General features: G+C 36.3%; 1 protein-coding gene across 7 annotated transcripts in view; it reads left to right on the top strand.

Moving 5' to 3' along the window:
• Lrrc7 (leucine rich repeat containing 7) overlaps window positions 1–23,575 on the top strand; it is a 479,249-nt gene that overhangs the window by 91,259 nt on the left and 364,415 nt on the right. For all 7 annotated transcript variants that reach the window (XM_087614691.1, XM_087614685.1, XM_087614702.1 and 4 more), the window contains 1 exon segment: window positions 10,704–10,801. In XM_087614691.1, the coding sequence (XP_087470817.1) occupies window positions 10,704–10,801 (98 nt within the window).

Here is a 23,575-nt window from a genome sequence, read left to right as displayed (position 1 = left end):
GGCGTTGTGATTATTTGTTTTTCAGTAAATGAGACCACATGTTCTATTTCCTCATCTAACCATAATATACTGAGATTAAATTATTTTATGATCTGAAAAGTCCTAGAAGTTATCAGTGTGATCTGGACCATTGTATTGACTTTTGCTCGTGGCTGTCTGACGACTGTTCACTAGGTTAGCCATGGTGGTCTGTCTACCTGAAAAGAATATACAATACCTTTGTTGTGAGTGATTATTACCATATGCAAAATTCTAGAAAAAAAACATCCAGAATGTTGTTAGAGTGGTTCTCAGTACAAAGACTGACCACTGGCCTGTGGTCCCTGAAATTCTTTACAAAAGGAGAGTGGGTTGAAGGCTATGTCCTTTATATTCAAGGTAATGGTGTTTTATTGAATGATATTTATTCTTTCATGCCAACCACCTTCATTTTCCTTCAAGAAATAAATATTTTGTAGTCCTTCAGCATGTATTTCTTCTCTGTCTAAGCAATTACCACATGCAATATTATTTTCTTCTCTGAGACAGAAGGCTCCATAGCAAGGCTAAGTAATGTGAATGTGAACAGAGAACTTCATCTTCTAGCACTATTCAACTCTGGGGATCTCTAAGAAGCAGGAAGTCTGAGTGCGAGTCTTGACTGCTATGACACACTGACCTCAAAGACTCCTTATGAGACTGTATAGAGATAAAACCATAGACATGATAGCCTTGTCCTGGAGCAAACAATTATATCAAATGTCATTCATTCATTCATTCATTCATTCATTCATTAAATATCTTGAAATGAATACACCATTTTCACTGGGTTTGGCCAAACCCATCAGATGTGACTACTGAACAACTCTGCAATAGAATGAATGCATGGGATCCTGAGACAGGAAATCCAGAAGATAGCTGAAGATCAGAGCAAGGTCACTGCAACTTCTCTGACAGGAGGAGTCTGTGCTCTGATGACTTTTGGCATCTCACTCATAAATGCCACCCACTCAAAACATGACACTTAAATTATCACAGACGAAACACAAATTAAGACAAATATATAATCTTTCATGATTTAGTTGCTGGGCATATTTCTAAATCTCATGCAAGTTAAACAGTCATTTTGTTAGAACTTCTCTAACGGAAGCTTGCTATCTCTTGTACTACCCAATTTGTTTATGAGACACATTCATAAAAGATAGCAGCCTTCCATTATACAGTGCTACTACCTGGAAGAACAAAAAAGTATTAAATTTTTTTTAAAACATAGAAGGGAAAAATTAATGAAAGACTCAATTTCTGAGTGTTTGAGGATCTTGACTTTTCTCTATTGCTATCTGTACATGCTACTGTCATTCATCTTGGATTTTTCATGCTTGATGCTTGATACATCTGCAGAGAAAATTATATACCATTCATATTTTAGCACTGGTTTCTTTTTCTACAAAAGTTATAGATTTTCATGACTATTTACTGGTACCTATCAATTTTCAGTTTTATCTTTTTTAAAGGGGGACGAGGGTTGAGCTAAAGAAACAGTTCAATTTCTAACACTCAAGCATGGAGGCCTGAGTTCAAACGCCAAGAACCAAAGCAAAACTATATCCACATAAAAATAGAACCCTGGATTTCATTGGCCAGTCTGTCTAGCCTAACCTGGGTTTGGTGAAAAGCTCTGTCGAAAGCTTTATTTAGTAAGCAATCAAGGAAGACCTCAAATATTAACTTCAAGCATCTACTTGCATTTACGCATGTTTACCTGGCAAGCCCTTGTGCACACATGGACACATAATATAACAAACAAAGAAAATGAAATAAATTAAAATCAAAAGTTGATTTTAAAAATTTGTGAAAATGTGCCACTATGTTTGCTGGTTCTTTAGGTACATGATACAGAAGTGTAAACCATTTTCCTCTCTGAAACCATTACTGATCCTTGCTCTTTGAGGAATTACTGCTATCTTCTACTAGATAAGCTGTCTTATCCCCAGCTCCACAGCTTTTGCCTGTATTTCTTGAGTAGGAATGAAGTTCATTCTCCTCAAAGTGACCTTCCTTTTCATCTTTAGATTTCCTTAATGTAGGTAAGTTCAACATGTCTAGGCAAAATAACTGAGCACTTATGGTTTCTATGCTGTCGTTTGTAGTTCAGGTTAGATCCACATGTACATTCAGTTGAACTCTGCACATGTGTTCTCTGGGAGCATACCCAGGCTCTGGGAATCAGACTGCTATGGTTTGGACTCAACTGTCCCTTAAAAATAGTTACCACTGATGAAACAAAGCCATTTTCATTGTGCCTTCAACTTGTCCATGAATTCAAAGCTAAATAAGGAGACTTGAAAGTCCATGGAGTTGATAGTTTATAAACATTGTAAAATTTAATGTTCATAGTATGTTATCACTGTGCCTTTTGACTTTGTTTTCCTTTTCCATATCAGAGTATAAATCTCTGTCCACTATTATTTCTAACTATAACATTCATCTTTTTATCTGCATAATCATGCTGTGCTTTCATTTTTAGTCCTAATTTATTTAGTTTTCCATAAATTATATCTGTTGAAGTTTTAACCTAGAGAGCAATGGTTCTCAACTTTCCTAATGCAGTGACCCTTTAATACAGTTTATCATGTTGTGGTGATCCCTAACTATAAAATTATTTTAGTTGCTATTTCATACTTGGAATTTTGCGACTGTTGTAAATCACAATGTAAATATTTTTTGGAAATAAATGTTTGCCAAAGGGATGACAACTCATAGGTTGAGAAACACTGTCATAGAAGCATGAGCTATAATTGTACTGGCTAATTTGATGTCAACTTGACACAAGCTAGAGTCATTTTGGAAGGAAGATCTTCATAATAAAATGTACCTCCCTAGCCTGGCATGTGGGCAAGTCTATAGTGCATTTTCTTTGGTTTTTTTTTTTGGTTGTTGTTTGGTTGGGTTTTTTTGTTTTATTATGTAGAAACATCAAATTTAATACCCAGAGATCCAAAAGAACCATGGAATGTTTACGTGATAAAATGTATGTGTTTCTTAGGTTTCAACCTCACAATCCATATTTGTTACTGTAAAATTTCTGTTTTCACCAGGGTGGCATTCTGAAACATTAGCTATTTTTGGTGTACGTTGTTTCTCTGACACTGTCTGCAGGCCCCAGAACACTGATTGTTGACTATTACAAAATGTGCATGTTCATCCCTGTCAACTGCACTTTCCTCTTTATATCAGTAAATACACATTGAAAACAACTTGAACATCTTTACCTTCAGCTTCATTGAGCAACCGTGATCCAATAGTAAGTTAACCAGTACAGGGAGACGACAATTGAACATCAGGCTAGGAGCAGGAAAGATGACTTAGTGCTTGTAAGCTCTGTCTACTCTTTCAAAGGAAATGGGTTCCCAGCACATCCATGGCACATATAATGCATTTTCTTTGTTGATAATCGATATGAAAGTATACAGCAGCACCGTGGGTAGTACCAACAGTTGGCTCATAGTACTGGGTGCTACAAAAAAAGTCAACTAAATAAGCCATGAAGATCCAGTCAATTAGAAGGATTTCTCCATAGTCTCTGCTTCACTTCCTACCTCGATAGTCATACTTTCAGCTTCAGTCCTGACTCCCTTCAAAGATGAACTCTGATGTGAAACTGTAAGCTGAAATAAAACCTTTCCTCCCCATGTTGCTTTTGGTCCTGGTGTTTTATTATATCAATAAAAAGGGAGTCAAAATGTGTATTCTCACTGCTGTGTGATGATTAAATACTTCCAGACATACTAAAGTGTGAAAACTGTAGCTATATGTACTTACTGAAATTCCCATTGGAATAAACTAAGACTCCATATAATTATTAAATCCCAAGTTTTGTTCCTCTGTGACACTAGCCAGTTTAAAGTCCACAGTGGATGTGTATGGCCAGCATCTGGGCACCAAAACTATCCTGCATTCCTATTCTTTCAGAAACTTATATAGCAAAACCCATGTGTGTGTGTGTGTGTGTGTGTGTGTGTGTGTGTGTGTGTGTGTACATTCATACATATATGAGCTATCAGTACCTGCCTGCAATAGGCATTGAGGACATTTATTCTTTTTCTATTGGTTTGTGAGAATTTTATTGAGTATTTTTTGCATCGATATTTGTGAGGAAAATTGGTCTAAAATTCTCTTTCTTTGTAGGGTCTTTGTGTGGTTTAGATATAAGCATAATTGTGGCTTCAAAGAATAAATTGGGTAGTGCTCCGTCTGTTTATATTTTGTGCTATAGTTTGGACAATATTGGTATGAGGTCTTCTTGAAGGTCTGATAGAATTCTGCACTAAACCCATCTGCTCCTGGGCTTTTTTTTTTTTGGTTGGGAAACTTTTAATGATTGTTTCTACTTCTTCAGGGGTTATGGGACTGTTTAGATGGGTTATCTGACCCCGATTAAACTTTGGTACCTGGTATCTATCTAGAAAATTGTCCATTTCATCAAGATTTTCCAGTTTTGTTAAGTATAGGCTTTTGTCGTAGGATCTACTAATTTTTTTGAATTTCCCCATTTTCTTTTGTTATCTTTCCCTTTTCATTTCTGATTTTGTTGATTTTAATACTGTCTCTCTGTCCTCTGGTAAGGCTGGCTAAGGGTTTATCTATCTTGCTGATTTTCTCAAAGAATCAGCTCCTGGTTTTGTTGATTCTTTGTATAGTTCTTTTTGTTTCTACTTGGTTAATTTCAGCTCTGAGTTTGATTATTTCCTGCTGTCTCTTCCTCTTGGGTGAATTTGCTTCTTTTTGTTCTAGAACTTTAAGGTGTGCTATCAAGCTGTTAGTGTATGCTCTCTCCAAATTCTTTTTGGCGGCACCCAGAGCCATGAATTTTCCTCCTAGCACTGCTTTCACTGTGTCCCATAAGTTTGAGTATGTTGTGCCTTCATTGTCATTAAATTCTAAAAAGTCTTTAATTTCTTTCTTTATTTCTTCCTTGACCAAGTTATCATTGAATAGAGCATTGTTCAACTTCCATGTATATGTTGGATTTCTGTTGTTTTTGTTGTTATTGAAGACCAGCCTTAGTCAGTGGTAATCTGATAGGATGTATGGGATTATTTCAATTTTCTTGAATCTGTTGAGTCCTGTTTTGTGACTGATTATAAGGTCAACTTTGGAAAGATACGATGAGGTGCTGAGAAGCTATATTCTTTTGTTTTAGGATGAAATGTTCTATAAATATCTGTTTAAAAACATTTGGTTCATAACTTCTGTTAGTTTCTCTATGTCTCTGTTAATTTTATGTTTCCATGATCTATCCATTGCTGAGAATAGGGTGTTGAAGTTTCCTACTGTTATTGTGTGTAGTTCAGTGTATGTTTTGAACTTTAATAAAGTTTTTTTTTATTTATGTGGGTGCCATTATACCATTGTATCTGGAGCACAGATGTTCAGAACTGAGGTAGATTTTTCCTCTGATGAGTATGAAGTCTCCTTACTTACCTTTTTTGATAACTTTTGGTTGAAAATTGAGAGGATGCTTATTCTTGACAACCTATTTTTTCCCATCTTCCATTACCATCATGAGCCAGTCAGTCACTCTTTTTCTGCCCAGTATAAATCTACCTCAACCAGATTTTCATTCTTAACCTCACTCTCATTTCATACCACAGTTCTTTTTGGTATGAGTGTATATTTTTCCAACCAAATCTGAAGTCAGAAATCACTTTACTGTGGTAATCACCAAACTTTCAGATTGATCCCTTGCTCCTCTGGTGGATCACCAGGCAATATGGCAAGGGTGTGCTGTCCCTTTAGCCATTCTTTGCTCTTATATTTCTAGTTGTGAGTCTGACCTTTAAAGGCTGAGCCATCTTTACAGGCCCGTTCTTCACTCTTATGGCATCCATACAAACTGCAGATTTATTCTGGACCCCTTTATAGGTGAATGAATAAATAAATCCTTCAAACTTCCTCCTTGCATTTCTAAATATGTATTTGAGGTTTCTAGGAGTTGTCAAACACTGAAAATATTCCTTAAGAAACTGACTTTACTGATTACATCCTCAGTGAGCATCCTTAGCTTTGGAATAAGGTGAGGGGTTGTTTAAAGGTTCTCAGCTGGTTGAGACCTGTCTACATTGGGAAGACATCAAACAGGCATTGGGGAGATACCAAACAGGTTACAGACATCCTTTGCTTACATATAACAAATACCTATTCATGCTGTTTGAAAATTACATAGCTGTACATATTTCTCAGCAAAAAGACATGTGGGGAACACTTTCTAGAGCCTCTCAATGAGATTTAGAGCTTCTGCCTCATCTGTGGTTCTCACACTTCATCTCTCATTGCTGGAACTATTAACACACCCCACTGATAGCATGGCAAGCTAAAGAATAGATGAGGAAACTCTTTTGCAGAGTACTGGAGTGTTCCAAGGTTCCAGCCTTGGTCACTTCATTTGGCTATTTAATGCACACCATGTACCACAAATTGTACTGGTTGAAGAGTTTGCATAAATATCAGTGTGATCTCCATAAGACTGAAGTGTCAGTTATATAACACTGTGGACATGAGGGTGTGTCTCCCAGTGGGCACAACATTTACAATTCTGAAGAATGGAAAGAATCTTAATGTCTTCAATGTTTGCTTCCATGACTGTGTGGTGTACATAATTTATAGGAAATTTCTTTGGCTCCAGTTAACTTTTCAGTAATTCTTGAAGATAAAATGTCACTGAATGAAGCAGACATTATGTGGCACCAAGACAAAAATCAAAACATCACATGGAATATTATTACATATTAACATTCTAAAAACCAATACACATATATTTACATATTGCTGTTTGATATGCTGAGAAGCTAGCTTATACATTAAACATTCATATATCAATATACAGCTAGTACTAATTTTGTGTTTATGGGGGATTTTACCTCAATTAATGGTACCTTACTCAATAGAGTAATAGACATTATTTCCATATAATTATGGGCATGAGAATAGTGGAGTGAAAATCAGAAAGCAAAGGCCAGGAAAGACTGGCTACATCTTCCACAGTCCACGCTGTTATGAGTAGGTAACTGAGAAACTCTAAGCCTTCACACAGTCACACTAAAAACACTCTTTCAGGACATTTCACTGAGTATTGAATGAAACAGGTGTACATTTGTGAGACATTATAGATGCTTCAGAAATATTCCTAAGGTCAAAAAACAGTTCTAAATTTTGAAATGTCTAAACTCTCTGAAAAATAATAGCATATTTAGCTCTTTGAATAGCATGATGTAGATAACAGGGCATTTTATTCATCTAAATATTCTTAGATTTCCATTTGTGATCTCTTGAATTGATTAATTGAAGTGTACTATATTAATATTTTCATCTATGAAAGGTGGCAGTTATATATGGATGTTTTACTTATTTTCTTTTTGTGCATGCATGGTTTTAATTGATCCTCTCTCCCCATCTTTCTGTCCTGGACCCTGTTTATATACTCTTCTGGCCCCAGTATTCCAGATCCCACTCTCTTATCACATGTCTTCTACCAGTCCCATACTTTTCTGGTTTCCTGGTCACTATCATTGTTTGCTTGTGCATGAAATCCATTTGCATAAAAATTAATAGCCAGAGAAAGTGCATAAGGTATGATTTGTTTTATCCATTTACCTATAAATTCCATTTTTTTTACACCTGAATGAAATTCCATTGAGTATATGAACCACATTTTCATTATCTACTTGTCAGTTATGGTCATCTACTCTGAATTCATTCCATTGTATTGTGAATAATAATAATTGGGTATACATTCTCTCTGGTGGGATATGAAATCCCATGGCTTTATTCCAGGAATGGTATGGCCAGGTCATGTAAGAGTTCTACCTTTAGTTTTTGAGGGCCCCAACACACACACACATTTGGGTATATGCCCTGGAGTGATATATCTGGGTCCTCAGGTAGTGCAATGTCTAATTTTCTGTGGAACCTCCAGACTGATTTCCAGAATGGTTGTACCAGCCTGCAATCCCACCAACAATGGAGGAGTGTTTCTCTTTCTCCACATCCTCATCAGCAACTGTTGTTATCTGAGTTTTTGATGTTAACCATTTTGACTGGTATGAGGTGGAATCTCAGGGTTGTTTTGATTCAAATTTCCTTGATGACTATGGATGTTGAACATTTCTTTAGGTACTTCTCAGCCATTCGATATTCCTCAGATGAGAATTCTTTATATGGCGGTCCTTTTGGCTGAGGTAAAATGGAATCTCAATGCAGCTTAATATAGGTATCTTCACTGCATGGGGGTGTTTTCTGTTTCCTCAATGAATAAAACATTTCCTTCCTCAGATATTTTTCTCCACAAGGCCAAATGTTTCTGGGTATTCCTTTCTGAATAAAGGGCAGTTTTTACATTTTTACTAGCACAATAGACATAAAAGTGTTACTTTATAGTTTCATGATAAGTTTCTACTTATCAAGATTTCTATTAATAACCATTCCTTTACCTTCCCTGTTGCCATGTGATATATCACAAACCACCTCATCTATGCTGATGTATCTGATCCTCAGGAAAAGGTAGTAGAACTGGATATTGCTTTACTGATGAAAAGCTGAAGCAAGCACAGACTGTATGAGCAAGTTTCTCTGATGCCACCTGTAAGAGATGTCTTCCCAGTCAGCAGTCAGCATAAACTCCACCCCATTTCCTCCATGCTTCACTCCTAACATTGCCTATCTTCCAACATAGGTATTTAGTGTTCCCAAAATGCAACCTCTGGCGACTAGGTCCTTGGATGCCATTACAACTAACTATTCAAGTGCAAATTCCCTGAACCTTGAAAGCTATTCCCCACCATAACTATGTTAGAATGAATTTCTATTCTCACATAATAGAGATATTTTTAAAAAACAATAGATTTCTCAAAAATGGTTTGCATATATTCCAATGTGGATAACTCCTTGTTTCATATCAGAATTTAATTATAATAAGTAAAACTGATTTTTTAAAAATATACAAGGACTAAAAAGATATAGATAAGCAGTAGAATATTTATCTATTATATTTAAAACCCTTACTCAATCCCAAGCATTAGAAAAAATGCTTATACACATGTATGGAGACATTTCACATGCAGGCTGTAGTTGCCTGAGTTTAGTATATTGAATTTATGAATCCTGTGAATACTCACTTACATTATCATTATTGTAGCATTGAAATTCATTACATTTGCTTGATCAAATTATCAAAATTGAATATTGAATTGACTCAAGAGTCAGAAACTGAAAAACTGGATATTTAGTTTTCATATCTAAGCCTCATGGCAAAAGTCAGGATTCTCTACCACACATACAATAATTAAAGCAAGTTGCATATTAACTCCTTCAGGTCCCTCTTATGTTTCTGCCATATGACCATCCTTACTTCAAGATCAATAGCTATCCCTCACCTAAAGTAAGCTTCAAATGGAGCTAAGATTCAAGTTATATTTGCATATGCTAAAACATTTCCTTATACTTTATAGACATGTACACAAGTACATTAGCATGTGTACATGGAGGCAATTATTACTACTAATAAAATAATAATAGTGGTTGTAATAATAAGACAATAGTAATAATAATAATGAAGAAAGCCTTTCAGATTCACCCAGTAACATGGAAAAAAGCAGAAAGCCCATTCCTGAAGATTAGTCTTTAAGATATTCAATGCACATTCTTTCTTCCTAATGAGTGTCTTTAGACTTTTTATAAATGTGGGGTTTTTTTTCAGGAGATTACTCTTCTTTAATAGTTTCCCTTTGGACCTATTAGGATGTCTGATAAAGTATCATAGACATAATGGTTGTATGATGGGCATGTACAATTTATAGTTTTGAGACTGAGAAATCCAAAATCATGGTGCAGGTAGATTTGCTTTAAGGTAAAGCCTTCTTTCTGATGACAGTCTACTCACTAGACTTGTGTGGAAGAGAAAGCAATTTCTGTTTTTTCTCTCGACTTTAAGAGGACAGTGATCCTACTATGAAGGCACAACCCTTATAACACCCTCTAAATCTACTTCTAAATCTAATTACTTCCAAATACCTAAATATTGGGATAAGACACAAACAGTCAGTCTTAAGAGTCTCTTACTAGACTGTGTGTGGACTTTGTCCACATGATTTTGTGTGTGTGTGTGTGTGTGTGCGTGTATGTGCATGTGTGCGTGTGTGCATGTGCGTGTGCGTGTGTGTGTGTGTGTATACATACATATCTGTGCATATTCGTGTGGATGCCAGAAAACAAAGTGTTCTGTCATTACTTAATCCACTTTGGATATTTGAGGCAGGATTGCTGTCCTGAAACTTGTTGAGTGGATTTTTCTGGCTGGCCAGCAAATCCACAGGATCTGTCTGCCTCCTCAGCACTGGGATTACAAGAGCATGCCACCACACTCAACATTTTTACATAGTTTTGGGAGATCAAATCCAATTCTTTATGCTTATAGGGAAGCACTGGCATAACTAATCTGTCTCTCCAGTTCCACTTGATATTTTTAACTTTTTAAGTCAATAGAGCTTTTCACGGCCAAGCACTCTCCAGTTTACCATGCTCCATGCTACCTTTTCATCTATCAGTTAGATACTCTCAGTGGCACAAAGTGGGATACAAAAAATTCTATCAATATAAAATTTCAATATCATATTTCCATTATCAATCAAGATCCAGGTACTAAAATGCTCTTGGTCTTTCTCTTATAGGATGGAGAACCTAATACGGGGAAGGAATCCCCCACAATATCAGAGAAGTCCTTGTAAGGAGGCCCGTGCAGCACTTCGGAAGAGGCCTGAAGAAGAGTGTAAGTATGTGTAATCGGATTGACCATGTTCTAGGTAGATTTTTGGTGAGTGGCACAAAAAAAAGGAAGAAAAAAGGAAGAAAGGAAAAAAAGAAGCAAACAAACAAACAAATAAAGAAGCAGAAAGAACAGATTCACTTTTCAAAAGCTCAGGCAAATTGGAGAGGTACTCAAAAATATATATTACAATGACTTGATTTTTTTTAATTATAACAAATACAAGTGTCATTTTCTCAAGAGTGGTCCTCTGGTACTTTAATGACTCCCCATGGCATTTGAATTTTGTGTTAAATGAGAACAGAAAAATCTACACAGTACTCTAAACCACTACACAGTACTCTAAAACCACTAAATGCTATACATACTAATGTCCTGAGGTGAAGAACCCTACAAAATGTGCTTGAAATCAACATTATACAGTTTCCTTTGCACTAAAGTTCTCTTTTGAACATTTTTTTGCTTTCTTAAAATGCCACACTCTTTGAAAAACACTGTGTTACTAGAGAATTAAATGCCTAAGGGTAAATGCAGACCCATTTGTCAAATTGAAATGTTTGATTTAATGGAATTTAGTAAAATGTTTTGAAAGGTAGATGATATAAATGACACTGTAAAGACACTTTAATCCAGCCTCAAATTATTTTGTATTGGAATGTGTAGTCATCTGTAGAGACTTCATTTAAATATTTATATTCCATAGCATATAACAGATTGTTGGGGACTTTCGACATGCTATTCCCATTTGAAGTTTGTCAGATGACTCATGATCCTAACTTTTCCTGTGGTATTTGCATGAAGTTATTTTCAGCGTACTAAATTATGTTCCATTATGACAAACATTCATCTGGATTTTGTTCAATTTTAAGAACTTACATTTCTTAACTATAAAGTTAATGCTAAGCTTCACAGACATAGATGGCACAGTAGATTATTAACTTTACATTTGGATTTTAAAGTAGTTTGAATTGTAAGGATCACATACATTGCCTGTATACTCAGCAAGTGAAGTGTTTATACCGTGTGTTGCGTAGTAAAGTCAAGAGATATATTTTGCAGTAACTTCTATCATTCACTAGAGTGTCGATCTTTTACATGTGAATTTATGTCTTTTAACCCTATAAACAATATCCAATGAAAACTAAACTGTGAAAGTGAAGATGCTGTTCAGCCAAAAGTACTTATGAAGATCCTAACTTTTAAGTATTATATCTATTACTGAATGCATAGGAAAACAGGATTTCTCCTCTTTTCTGGTTCAATACCCCATCTACGTCTCTGGTATATGCCTATACATTTAACTTTAAAACTTAGAAGATATGTGGATACGTTGATCGATGGTTCCCAGGTAGCTGCTATTTAATATATAGTGATTTTCCATGAGTTCCCTTTTAGTGAATTATAAAGGCCAATAGTTACTCAACTGCAGTTTACTATGGTATTCATCCTGATGCCTATTTCTGTACATATGACTTTAATGGAAACATTGACATCATGTATTTGTGCAGACTACTTTTGCCTGCACAGAAAGACTCAGCAGTCATGACTCAGGCCAAATGTTCCATAGAACAATGCCAAAGTCTTGTGCCTGGTTTATTTATCTATTTGGTTTTGTTCATTGAAACAAAGTCTGGCTAGATAGCCCAGACTGGGCTTTTGTCTCAGCCTTTTCAGTGCTGGATAATGAGTCAGCCATCCCACATGTCTTGGGAAAGACTTGAACTCCTGTCTGAAGAGGTGATTCTTACATTGTGACATCTAAGCCAGCAGCAGATGAATCACCTGAGAATTTGTTAGATGCAAAGATTGAAAGGTTTGTGGCCAAACTTGCTGAATTAAATTGCTCTTCAGACTAGAGTAGTAATCTGTACTTTAAGAAGCCATATTAGAGACCGCAATGCAAGGGTAAGCCTAAAAACCACTGGCTAAGCAAGTGATTGATAGCAGATGAGATTAAGCTATCAACTATACAAGACTAATGATGATGGAGATATCAATAGATATATTTCATACTTATAAGCAGTAAGCCTCGTCGGTTTTTTGGTGTAAACTATATATATTGACTATGCATATTTCATATGTATCTAAGAAAGTTAGTATTGCTGGAAGCCCTCACATGAAATTTAAGATAGATAGATAGATAGATAGATAGATAGATAGATAGATAGATAGATAGATAGATGATAGATAGATAGATAGATAGATAGATAGATAGATAGATAGATAGATAGATAGATCCAGATAACCCCTTGTTAATATAATTGGAAGTTCCCTCTGTGCTCTGATAGGGAAACATTAACTCCTGGGAAAAAGACACCATCTTTTTAAGAATTGAAACAAAACATTGTGGTACTTTATTAACTTTAGAAGCATGTGAGAAGGTAAATATATTCTCTAATACAACACATGTGACAATGTCTAGCTGCACTATCCTGTGTTATTTTCATAAAGAACTTCTAAAGTAAGAGTAATGATGAGTTTTCCCTCGATGCTTTACAGGACTGTCATGAAAAGATGAAGATTTATATTAAGGATATTGCACAGAACCTGGGACATAAAAAGTTTCTTACAGCCTCTTGATTTCTTTCCCTCCCTCTAACTTTGACTCATTTAGCATACCAATATTATGGTCTTATGCCAAATTAATCTTCCATTTGAGAAAAATAAAATGTCATAGTAGATATTTAATCTCAAATCTGGGATTTGGACTCTGTCTTTGGTCACTCAGTTTCCATATAAAAGAAACACAACCTTTATATTTGTAAAAAGCCTTTAATGTACTAGAGCAGGACAGATATCTACCCTCTTAGCTACTATAATCTACTTCCCCATGAATAACCCCTTACAACTTGCTGTTTTCCATCTAGCCTGCTCTTAATTCAAATTGGCCAGCTCTCCTGACCATGTTTTCACAACTCATCTACTCCATGGCAACTTCTCTCTTTACCTACTTCCTTTCTTCCTCTCCCCTTGGTCCCTGCCTCTGATCCAAATCACAAGAAGCAAAAATTCACCTATCTCTTGCCCAGCAATAGACTGTACACAATTTTATTCACCAAGGGATCAAGTTACACAGTGTCACTTGGGTCTATGTGCAGATTCTCTGGTCCCTGGGGGAAACCAGGCCTTGGGGACCATTATTTTAGCACTGTAATACATAACAAAAGATCAAACTTCAACAATAGAATGTTTTTATATCAAAAATGCAAATTTCAAAAAATGTATGAGCTTCTAGCTTCAAAATATGAAATGCCAAAACCTGAAAATTCATATTATTTATTTTTATAGAAAAAATAATGTGCCATGCACTACAAGATCCACAGAGGTAATGTCAAGCTGACCTTGCAACTGCTAGACTATGGTTCATGTTATCCAACATTGTACCTAACATAGTGTAGTTACATTCTCTGAATCCACAGATTCAGCCTAAGGTCCAACCCACACTATCTGCTCCCTTCCAAGGAATATCTGTCACATCAGAAAAGCAGAATCAAAGAAGGTCCAGGAGAATCATCTACCCACAAGAAAAACAGAGAGGATTGTAGAGGTCTATAAAGATGACAGTATCTTTTGTGGAAGGTCTTAATAAATGGCATATTTCAAGCTACCTTTTATAAGCTCTAATTTTATAGTGTTTTCAATATTGAGATAAACATTGGGTCACCATATACTTCTCTTAGCTAGTTTTTAAATATTAATATTATCTAGCTGTACTGCATCTAGCAAGGCTGAGCAGACATCCAGAAAAAAAATAAGTTAATTCTGTAAAAACAGACTTTTAGACATACATAAGTTATTCCACATTTTAAAAAGTCAAATAAATACATGTCCTTAAAACTACATCCTCAGTCAGCTAAAAATACATGTTTATGTTCTTTTCCAAATATCTTCCCCCATCTGTGGCTTCCCTATTTGCTTGCTTCAAACTTGCTCCTTCAAAGAACCCTGGGAAGGGTGTCTCAGTCTTGTCATTCCACTAGGACAGCAATCACTCCGATCATCAATAACTTCTTCATTCAGGTGTAAAGATTTTCTATGTCCATTTCACCAGCTACAATAAATCCATTGGCTTAAATTGTCATTTATTATCTCTCAATTGTGAGTCAAGAGTTAAAGGCTAAGTTGTCAACTTGGGTCTTATCAGAAACTTAGTTTGGGACAGATCTATTCGTAAATGCTTTCAACCTGCTCATAGAATTTATGTTCTACAGAGTTGATAACCAACTGCTCTTCCTTTTTGCTCACTGTCATCTGAGAACACCTTTTAGATTCCAGATAACATCCTAAATATGAGTGCTTATTCTAACATTTTCCAGTTAGATTCTTGCCCATGTTTTCAATCTTTTCACCTGATTGATCCAGAACAACCCAAGATAATCTCAACTTTTATTAATTCAAAATAATTTTATTGGAGTTAATGTATCTTTGTCATATTCTCATCTAGAGGAAGGTCACAGTTTTCTGCATTTGTAAGAATAATTTTTGTTAAAAAATTATCAGAAGATGCAGTGACATTCATGGCACAATCTTAGATTTCTACTTTGCCATTTGCTAAACTCCTCAAGTATTTTAAGTGCTTTCTAAAAATATAAATAAATAATCTCAGTGATTACATTCTTCCAAAATTCACTTGTTAAAATCTGATGACTGAGAGGTGATAGTAGGAGGCATGCTTTGAGATACAGTTTGATGGTTAACCAAGAATCATTGTAAGTGGAATTTATCACTTCATAAAAGGAACCCTAGGAGGGGCCCTTCTTCATCCTTCCTGTACTCTGTATACATGTAGAGAAGGAACCTCCATAAACCATAAAAGGCCCTCTCAAGATCCCAAATCAGCCACACCTTGATCTCAGAACTGTAAGAAATACATTCTTCTGTTGGTGATTCTTGAAGATTACCATAGGAACAGATTAACGTAGATGCTCCTGTGGTCATGACTACCATAATATAATGCTCTCTTAGTTTTCTCCCAATGTTTTAGGTTACTCTCTTAAACACTCAACTGTCTCTTTCCAGATATAAATACTAGTTTGTAGAAGCAGTGTGAAGTCTTCTTTCCCCCACACACAATCTCATCACAATGTCAGCTAGCCCCATATTCATATGACTCATAATTGATACCTCAACATTGATCCAGATGCTGATTTAATACATCTTAGCTGTTCCAACAATACAAACTCTACAAATCAATGCCTATGTCTGCCATACCTTCTTCAAAGCTTGAGATTCTCCCGGAATTTTTCTTTCACTTTTAAAAAGTTTTAAAAATCATTTAATCTAGAGGTCATTTCTCATAGCCTTGTACCAATTTTGATATTTTGATTTCAAGGTCTCTCAATGCCATTACATAACTTCAATTTCAATCTTCCACAAATAACCTTTCTAAAGGTTCCAAGGTGCTAACACTCCCTCAAGTGACTTCCCTAAATGCAGTCTGGCAGTCTTTTGTCTCAACATTGTCCTAGAATTTTACCCAATAGAGACAAAGGTCTTCCTGTAGGCTCTAAGACCTCACAGAGTTATACCTCTGCTTGCTTCTTTGATTTCATCACCCACTTAGCTCCTCATCTTTCTGACTCAACCATGCTGAAATGTTCGGTAACAACCTGATTAAAACAAATACTTATGCCATGCATTCATTTCAAATATCAAAATATTTTAGCAGTCTATTTGGCAAAGGTCATTCATTGTATTTAGCCATGTTATTATCTTGGTATTAGCCACTGGAAGTAAATGAACCTGGTCCTGTGTTTTGAATGACTTTACAAACTCCTGGCATGATCAAGTCTAATTCCAGATTTCTGGCTGTATGTTTCCCTCTACACCATGTCGCTGTAACTGTTCATATTTTGTAACCATCGTTTTGCTCCTACAAATCCAGTACAGAAGATAAAGCCCAGGTTCTTATACATGATAGACAAGTACACACCACTGAGCTACACCCCACCACCCTTCCTCTTTGTTCATGCTTTAAAATAGTTTGAGATAAAGTCTTGCTAAGTTGCTTAGATTGGTCTTGAATTCATTCTGTAGCTCAAGCCAGCCTTGGACTTTCAGTCGTTCTTTCAATTGTTCTTTCAATCATTATTTCATTCATTCAGAGAAGCTGAAAATGAAGGCTTATGCATTACAGCTAGAATCAACTACCTTGTCTTTTGACATTTTTTTCCAACTTTGCTTTTCTCTTTCAAAGATTTGGAAACTTGAAAGTCACTCTTGATAAAAATTATAGATTAAAATGTCAGCAAATCAACAATTGAAACATTGTAACAACTTAGATGCCTTATGATATAGAGAAATAGTGCAGAATGTGAATGCAATATAGGCAAAGACTCCTCTGGTGGAAAAGACTTGGAAAGTTCAGAATCCAGTGGAGATAAAAGCAGAATAACAAACCATGGGTTAACCTGAGCTACATAGTCAGACCCTATCTCAAAACAAAACAAAGAAAACAGTGACTCTGAAGCTCTGGTCCTCGATTCAGCTTCATCTCAGCTGCGCTGGGTGAAAAAGATTTGTTTTCTTTATCAGGTTCTTATTGCTATATGAAGTTCCACCTCTGTTCAGTAGTCCTGTTTTTTGCATTAATCTGAGAGGACCAGACCTCCCAGTACTCATGGTAATGTACCCATTTAAAATGACTACCACATAAATCATACAACAAAATCAAATAGGTAATATACATGATTTAGCAATAATACTCATGGGAAACAGGTATTCAGTGACTTCTGATTATCTCTAATTGTGAACTATAAAATCTTATTAACCATCATGCTTCTTGTTGTCTTGTGTTGCAGTTACTTATTGTCAACCAATCGATTAGAAAGCTGAAATTGTACTCAGTTGAATTCTATAGGCATACACATAATCAACATATTCCACTATCTTAATTTATTACAAAGTAAAAGTAAGAGTAAAGGGAGATTAGAAAGGTCCTGTCCACAGCTTGAATCTTCTTAAAATTTAGAAATATTAACAGCTACTAAAACATAGTACCATCCTGAGGTAGCCCAGATATGCTTCAAAACTTTAACCAACCAAGGTAGTAGTAAAAAATCAAAACAAAGAACATACTTAAATGACATTGTGTCCTCACTTTAATAGCTACCTTGTTATTTCTACAGCATCTCCCCTAAGTACACATTAGATGCAAGTTTAGAAAACATCCATCATCATTTTTTTTCTCTCACCTGTGGCCTAGCTGCTCACTTGTCTATATTGGACTTGAACCTTCACTGGACATACCATGAAGTGCAATTTCTCCAGTAACATAGAGTTTCACTGTGAATGAGTTTTAACCACTGATATCCATGACTGGTAAGAACCAAAGAACAAGGGATCTCTGACAAGAAAAAACAGGTAAAATGAAGAAAACTGATAGGAAAACTTTGACAAGAAAGTTTCATCTAAGACATTTGGTCAAGGATTGATTTGTTATAGATAAAAGACTTTCAAATAAGATCTTCAAGGCTTAAAATTTTCTTGCTCCATATCCCTCCCTTCATCACCACATTTCTGGTACCTCTCTGCTCTCTTGGGGGAAGATGAACCGCCTCCTCTGTTCCTGACACTCTTTGAACAAGACAAGTTTTTCATATACTTCCTTAAGTCTTCCTGTAGTAATTCTTACAGTCCCAGTGTTGCTTATATGTTATGTCCTATAACACCTCCTTAGTTCCTGGGGTATTTGTGTCATACTTCCTGTAGTACTTACTGCAGTACTCATTATCCTCTCACCAGCCCCCACTGTTTTAAGATGCTTACAGATGGAGCAAACACATTTTATGCATCTTTTAATCTCTAGTATTAAGCATAACATTTGACATATAATCATCTTCTTAAACAGTGAGTAGTTATCAAAGGTACAACTTAATTATTACTACAGTAGTTACAGCTAAAAGGATAGTTGGACTTTGGTGATATCCAGCAGATTATCCCTGACTTTTCTCAAAAAAGTGCCAGGAAGTTAAATACTAGCTGTCATTCTTATGTTTTACAAAGACTAGATTGGAGGACATGCTTGTGGTTTTTCACAGTGGAGTTTTTCATAGAAAAGAAAGATGTAATATTTCTTTACTGAAATCAGCTCTATCTAGAAGAAGGGAGGCCTGGATACTAATGTAGGGACTCCTTTAAACTTACAAATCAAGTAAACTGCTTCCCTTCCTAATGCCAGAAATTATTCTAGTCTTAAAAATCTATGTATGTATAAATGAATCTTAAAATGTCAGATAAGGATCTGGAGAGATGGCAACAATTATGAAACAGTGTTTTTCCAAAGAACATATTTTTAATCCCCAGCACCAATATTAGGTAGCTCACACACATACTACAACTACCTACTACAGGGCATCTGGTGCCCTTTTCTGGGCTGCATGGGCACACACATGGCATATATTCACACATACACACACGCACACACACACACAGAGGGGGGAGAGAGAGAGAGAGAGAGATGTTTAAATTTAATTTTTTTATTTGTGTAACAGTCTAAATAAACTTACCATTACTATGGAAAATATGACAGATAAAGGTTATTTGAAATTATCATTATTAAAAGTTTCAGTCCATTAATAGCATCTCCCATGGTTCTAAGACCACAAAGAAGCTGTATGCCTTAACAGAAGCAGGAATCAGAACAAAATTGATTATTTTATGGCTAGGAAATGTACAATGAAAGGAGCAACAAACTGAGTCTCTTAATCCTTGTTGAAGAACAGTCATTTCAAACCAGCAAGTTGGTCCAAGTTTTCCTATCTCACCCCACCCCCACAGTGTTAACTGTCTGAGAATCAAGTCTCTAACTCATGCACTTTTAAGGACTCTAAAGATGCAAGCAGCAACACAGTGTTTTGAGTCTAGATGAGTGTAGAGAAAACTCTATGTCTAAGGTCCTCAATAATGCTAATCTTCCAATCTATTTAAAAATCATTGCTAAACGTTTAGCAAATGAAGGATGCATTCCACTGCCCTCTAGACACCAGATCCTTCTTCCCACTGAGGCATTCTAAGGTCTGAGTCACTATAAATTTTATTCCAAGAGCACTCTAAAGGAAGTTTTGACACTTCACATCAAGTTTTATTTTCTTCTAAAACTATGTTCTGCATGTTACCAATCTACAGATATGGTCAAACTTCATTAATTTACACAGTACACACTAAAGGACTATGTGCCTTTCTCTATTCCATGGTGCTTACGATACATAGTGCCAAGGTCTATCTTATGTGTCAACTTGATATTCATTGTTTAGCTAAAGATGACTTTTATATGTCTACAACGTGCTTCCAGAAGAGGTTACCACTGGCATAAGTTGACTGAGTAAATTACACCACATATCCCTATAGTGGGTGAGCATCATTCAGCCTCTAATGGTCTGAAGAGAACAAGAAGATGGAAAAGAGATGGATTCATGCTGTCACACTGAGGGCATGCGGATATTGATTTTTCTCTGGTGCCTGCTGCTCTGGCAACAACAGATCTAGCATCCCTTCACCTTTGCCTCTGACCTCCGGACCTTTCAGCCACACTGCTGTCTACTCCAGTTCTCCAGCTTGCAAACAAAGGTCCTTATACTTCTCAGCCTCATAATTATAGCAGTGTTGTACTACAAGTTTAAGGAGTCTCATTATATATAGGTATTATATTATATATTCCCTTAGTTCTACTTTTCTATAGAATAATGATTGATACACAATGAACAAAAACTTAAAGCCCAAGTAGACAAATAAGGATATTTTTCGCGGAGTTTGGGAAAACAGAAATAAAACACAGTAAGTTATGACAAACCTGTAGGTAATTCATACTTTGATTAAAAAAATGGACTAAAGCAATGTCAATGAGGGAAGCTGAAGATGCGTGAAGAAAGGATGATTTCTATAAACTGTTGATAATCTATGAGTTGTGCATGTGCACTTAACTAGAAACTTCCACTCAAAGGTTGCTTATAACATCCTGGGAAGTAGTTGCCTAAAACACTGGTTCTGTTTTTTGGCAAGGTTAAAACACTCATGTCTTTTGCAAAATTTAGAAACTTGTAGTGCTGGACACTCAAAAAAAAGGGGTCCCCATGAAGTATGAGGTATGAGCAACCATTCTATTACCTCCAACAGTATCCTTGCCATATAACTGCCCACAGCTGTAGTGGATCACATGGTTCAGTCTTCAATGATAGAACTGAACACTGATAACTATGCTACCATGGCAGAGTGAAAACAACCAGAGAGGAAACTCCCAATCACTCTATGATTCAAGGAAAACTCCAATTCTAGCTTAACTCCTTCTCTTCCTTTCTTTCTTTCTTTCTTTCTTTCTTTCTTTCTTTCTTTCTTTCTTTCTTTCTTCCTTTCTTTCCTTCTTTCTTTCTTTTAGGTTTGCTCATAGCACTGTATTTTTTATTGGATATTTTCTTTACTTACATGTCAAATGTTAGCCCCTATCCAAATTTTCCCCCTGGAATTCCCCTATTCCTCCCCCAGCCCCGCCTCTTTCAGCCAACCACCTACATACTCCCTCGAATCTCCCCGCCCTGGCATTGCGCTACACAGGGCCACTGAGCCTTCACAGGGCCAAGGGCCTCTCCTCTCATTGATGCCTGAGGTAATCCTCTGCTACAAGTTTGACTGGAGCCATGGGTCCCTCCATGTGTACTCTTTGATTTGTGGTTTAGTATCTGGGAGATCTGGGGAGTCTGGTTGGTTGATGTTGTTATTCCTATGGGATTGAAAACACCTTCAGCTCCTTCAGTTCTATTTCTAACTCCTCCATTAGGAGCCCCATTTTCAGTCCAATCATTGGTTGAGAGCATCTGACTCTGTATTTCCCAAACTCTGTCACAGCCTCTCAGGAGACAACTATATCAGGTGCCTGTCAGCATGCACTTCTTGGCATTCACAATATTGTCTGGGTTTGGTGAAAGTATATGGGAAAAGTCCCCAAGTATGGCTGTCTCTGGATGACCTTTCCCTCAGTCTCTGCTCCACACTTTGTCTCTGTATTTCCTCCTGTGAATATTTTGTTCTCCCTTCTAAGAAAGACTGAAGCATCCACACTTTGGTCTTCCTTCTTCTTCAGCTTCATGTGGTCTGTGAATTGTATCTTAGATATCAGAGCTTTGGGACGAATATCCATTTATCAGTGAGTGCATACCATGTGTGTTCTTTTGTGACTGGGTTAGCTAACTCAGGATATTTTCTAGTTCATCTATTTGCCTAAGAATTTCATGAAATTGTTTTTAATAGCTAAGTAGTACTCCATTGTGTCAATGTACCACAGTTTCTGTATACGTTTCTCTGACGAATGACATCTGAGTTCTTTCCAGCTTCTGACAATTATAAATAAGGCTACTATGAACTATGAACATAGTGGAGCATGTGTCTGTGTTTTATTTTGGAGCATCTTTTGGGTATAATTCCAGGAGTGGGATAGTCCTCAGTAGTACTATGTCCAATTTTATGAGAAACCTCCAAACTGATTTCCAGGGTGGCTGTACCAGCTTGAAATCCCACCAACAATGGATGAGGGTTCCTCTTTCCACATCCTCGCCAGCATCTGCTGTCACCTGAGTTTTTGATCTTAGCCATTCTGACTGGTCTGAAGTGGACTCTCAGGGTTGTTTTCATTTGCATTTCCCTGATGACTAAGGATGTTGAACATTTTTTTAGGTACTTCTCAGCCATTCAATATTCTTCAGCTGAGAATTCTTTGTTTAGCTCTGTACCCCATTTTTAATAGTTATTTTATTCTTTGGGGTCTAAATTCTTGATTTCTTTGTGTATATTGAATATTCATCTTCTATTGGATGTAGGATTGGTAAAGATCTTTCCCCATTACATTGGTTGTCATTTTATCCTATTGCCAATTTCCTTTGCCTTACAGAAACTTTGCAATTTTATGAGGTCCCATTTGTCGATTCTTGATCTTAGACCATAAGCCACTGTGTTCTATTCAGGAAATTTTTCCCCTGTGCCTATGTGTTTGAGGCTCTTCTCCATTTTCTCTTCTATTAGTTTGAATGTATCTGGTTGTATGTGGAGGTCCTTGATCCACTTGGAATTGAGTTTTGTACAGGGTGATAAGAATGGATTGATTTGCATTCTTCTACATGCTGGCTATCACTTGAACCAGCACCTTTTGTTGAAAATTTTGTTGTCTTTTTTCCACTAGATGGTTTTAGGTCCTTTGTCAAAGATCAAATGACCATAGGTGTGTGGTTTCATCTCTGGGTCTTCAATTCTATTCCACTGATCTATCTGCCTGTCTCTGTACCAATGCCATATAGTTTTTAATCATCATTGCTCTGTAATACAGCTTGAGGTTGGGGATCATGATTCCCCCAGAAGTTCTTTTATTGCTATCCTGGGTTATTTATTATTCCAGAAGAATTTGCAAATTGCTCTTTCCAACTCTTTGGAGAATTGAGTTGGAATTTTTATGGGGATTGCATTGAATCTATAGATTGCTTTTGGCAAAGTGATCATTTTTAATATATTAATCTGGCCAGTCCATGAAAATGGGATGTCTTTCCATCTTTTGAGATCTTCTTCAATTTCTTTCTTCAGAGACTTGAAGTTCTTGTCATACAGATCTCTCACTTGCTTAGTTAGAGTTACATTTAGGTATTTTACATTGTTTGTGACTATGTGAAGTGTCTTTTTCCTAATTTCTTTCTCAGCCTGTTTATCCTTTGAGTAGAGGAAGGTTTCTGATTTGTTTGAGTTAATTTTATACCCAGCCACTTTGCTAAAGTTGTTTATCAAGTTTAGGAATTCTCTGGT

Source organism: Rattus norvegicus, chromosome 2, assembly GCF_021556685.1.
Source record: "Rattus norvegicus strain SHRSP/BbbUtx chromosome 2, alternate assembly SHRSP_T2T, whole genome shotgun sequence".
NCBI lineage: Eukaryota > Metazoa > Chordata > Mammalia > Rodentia > Muridae > Rattus > Rattus norvegicus.
The sequence above is the reverse complement of the archived record's forward strand: the minus strand, read 5'-3'. Positions and strand labels throughout refer to the sequence as shown.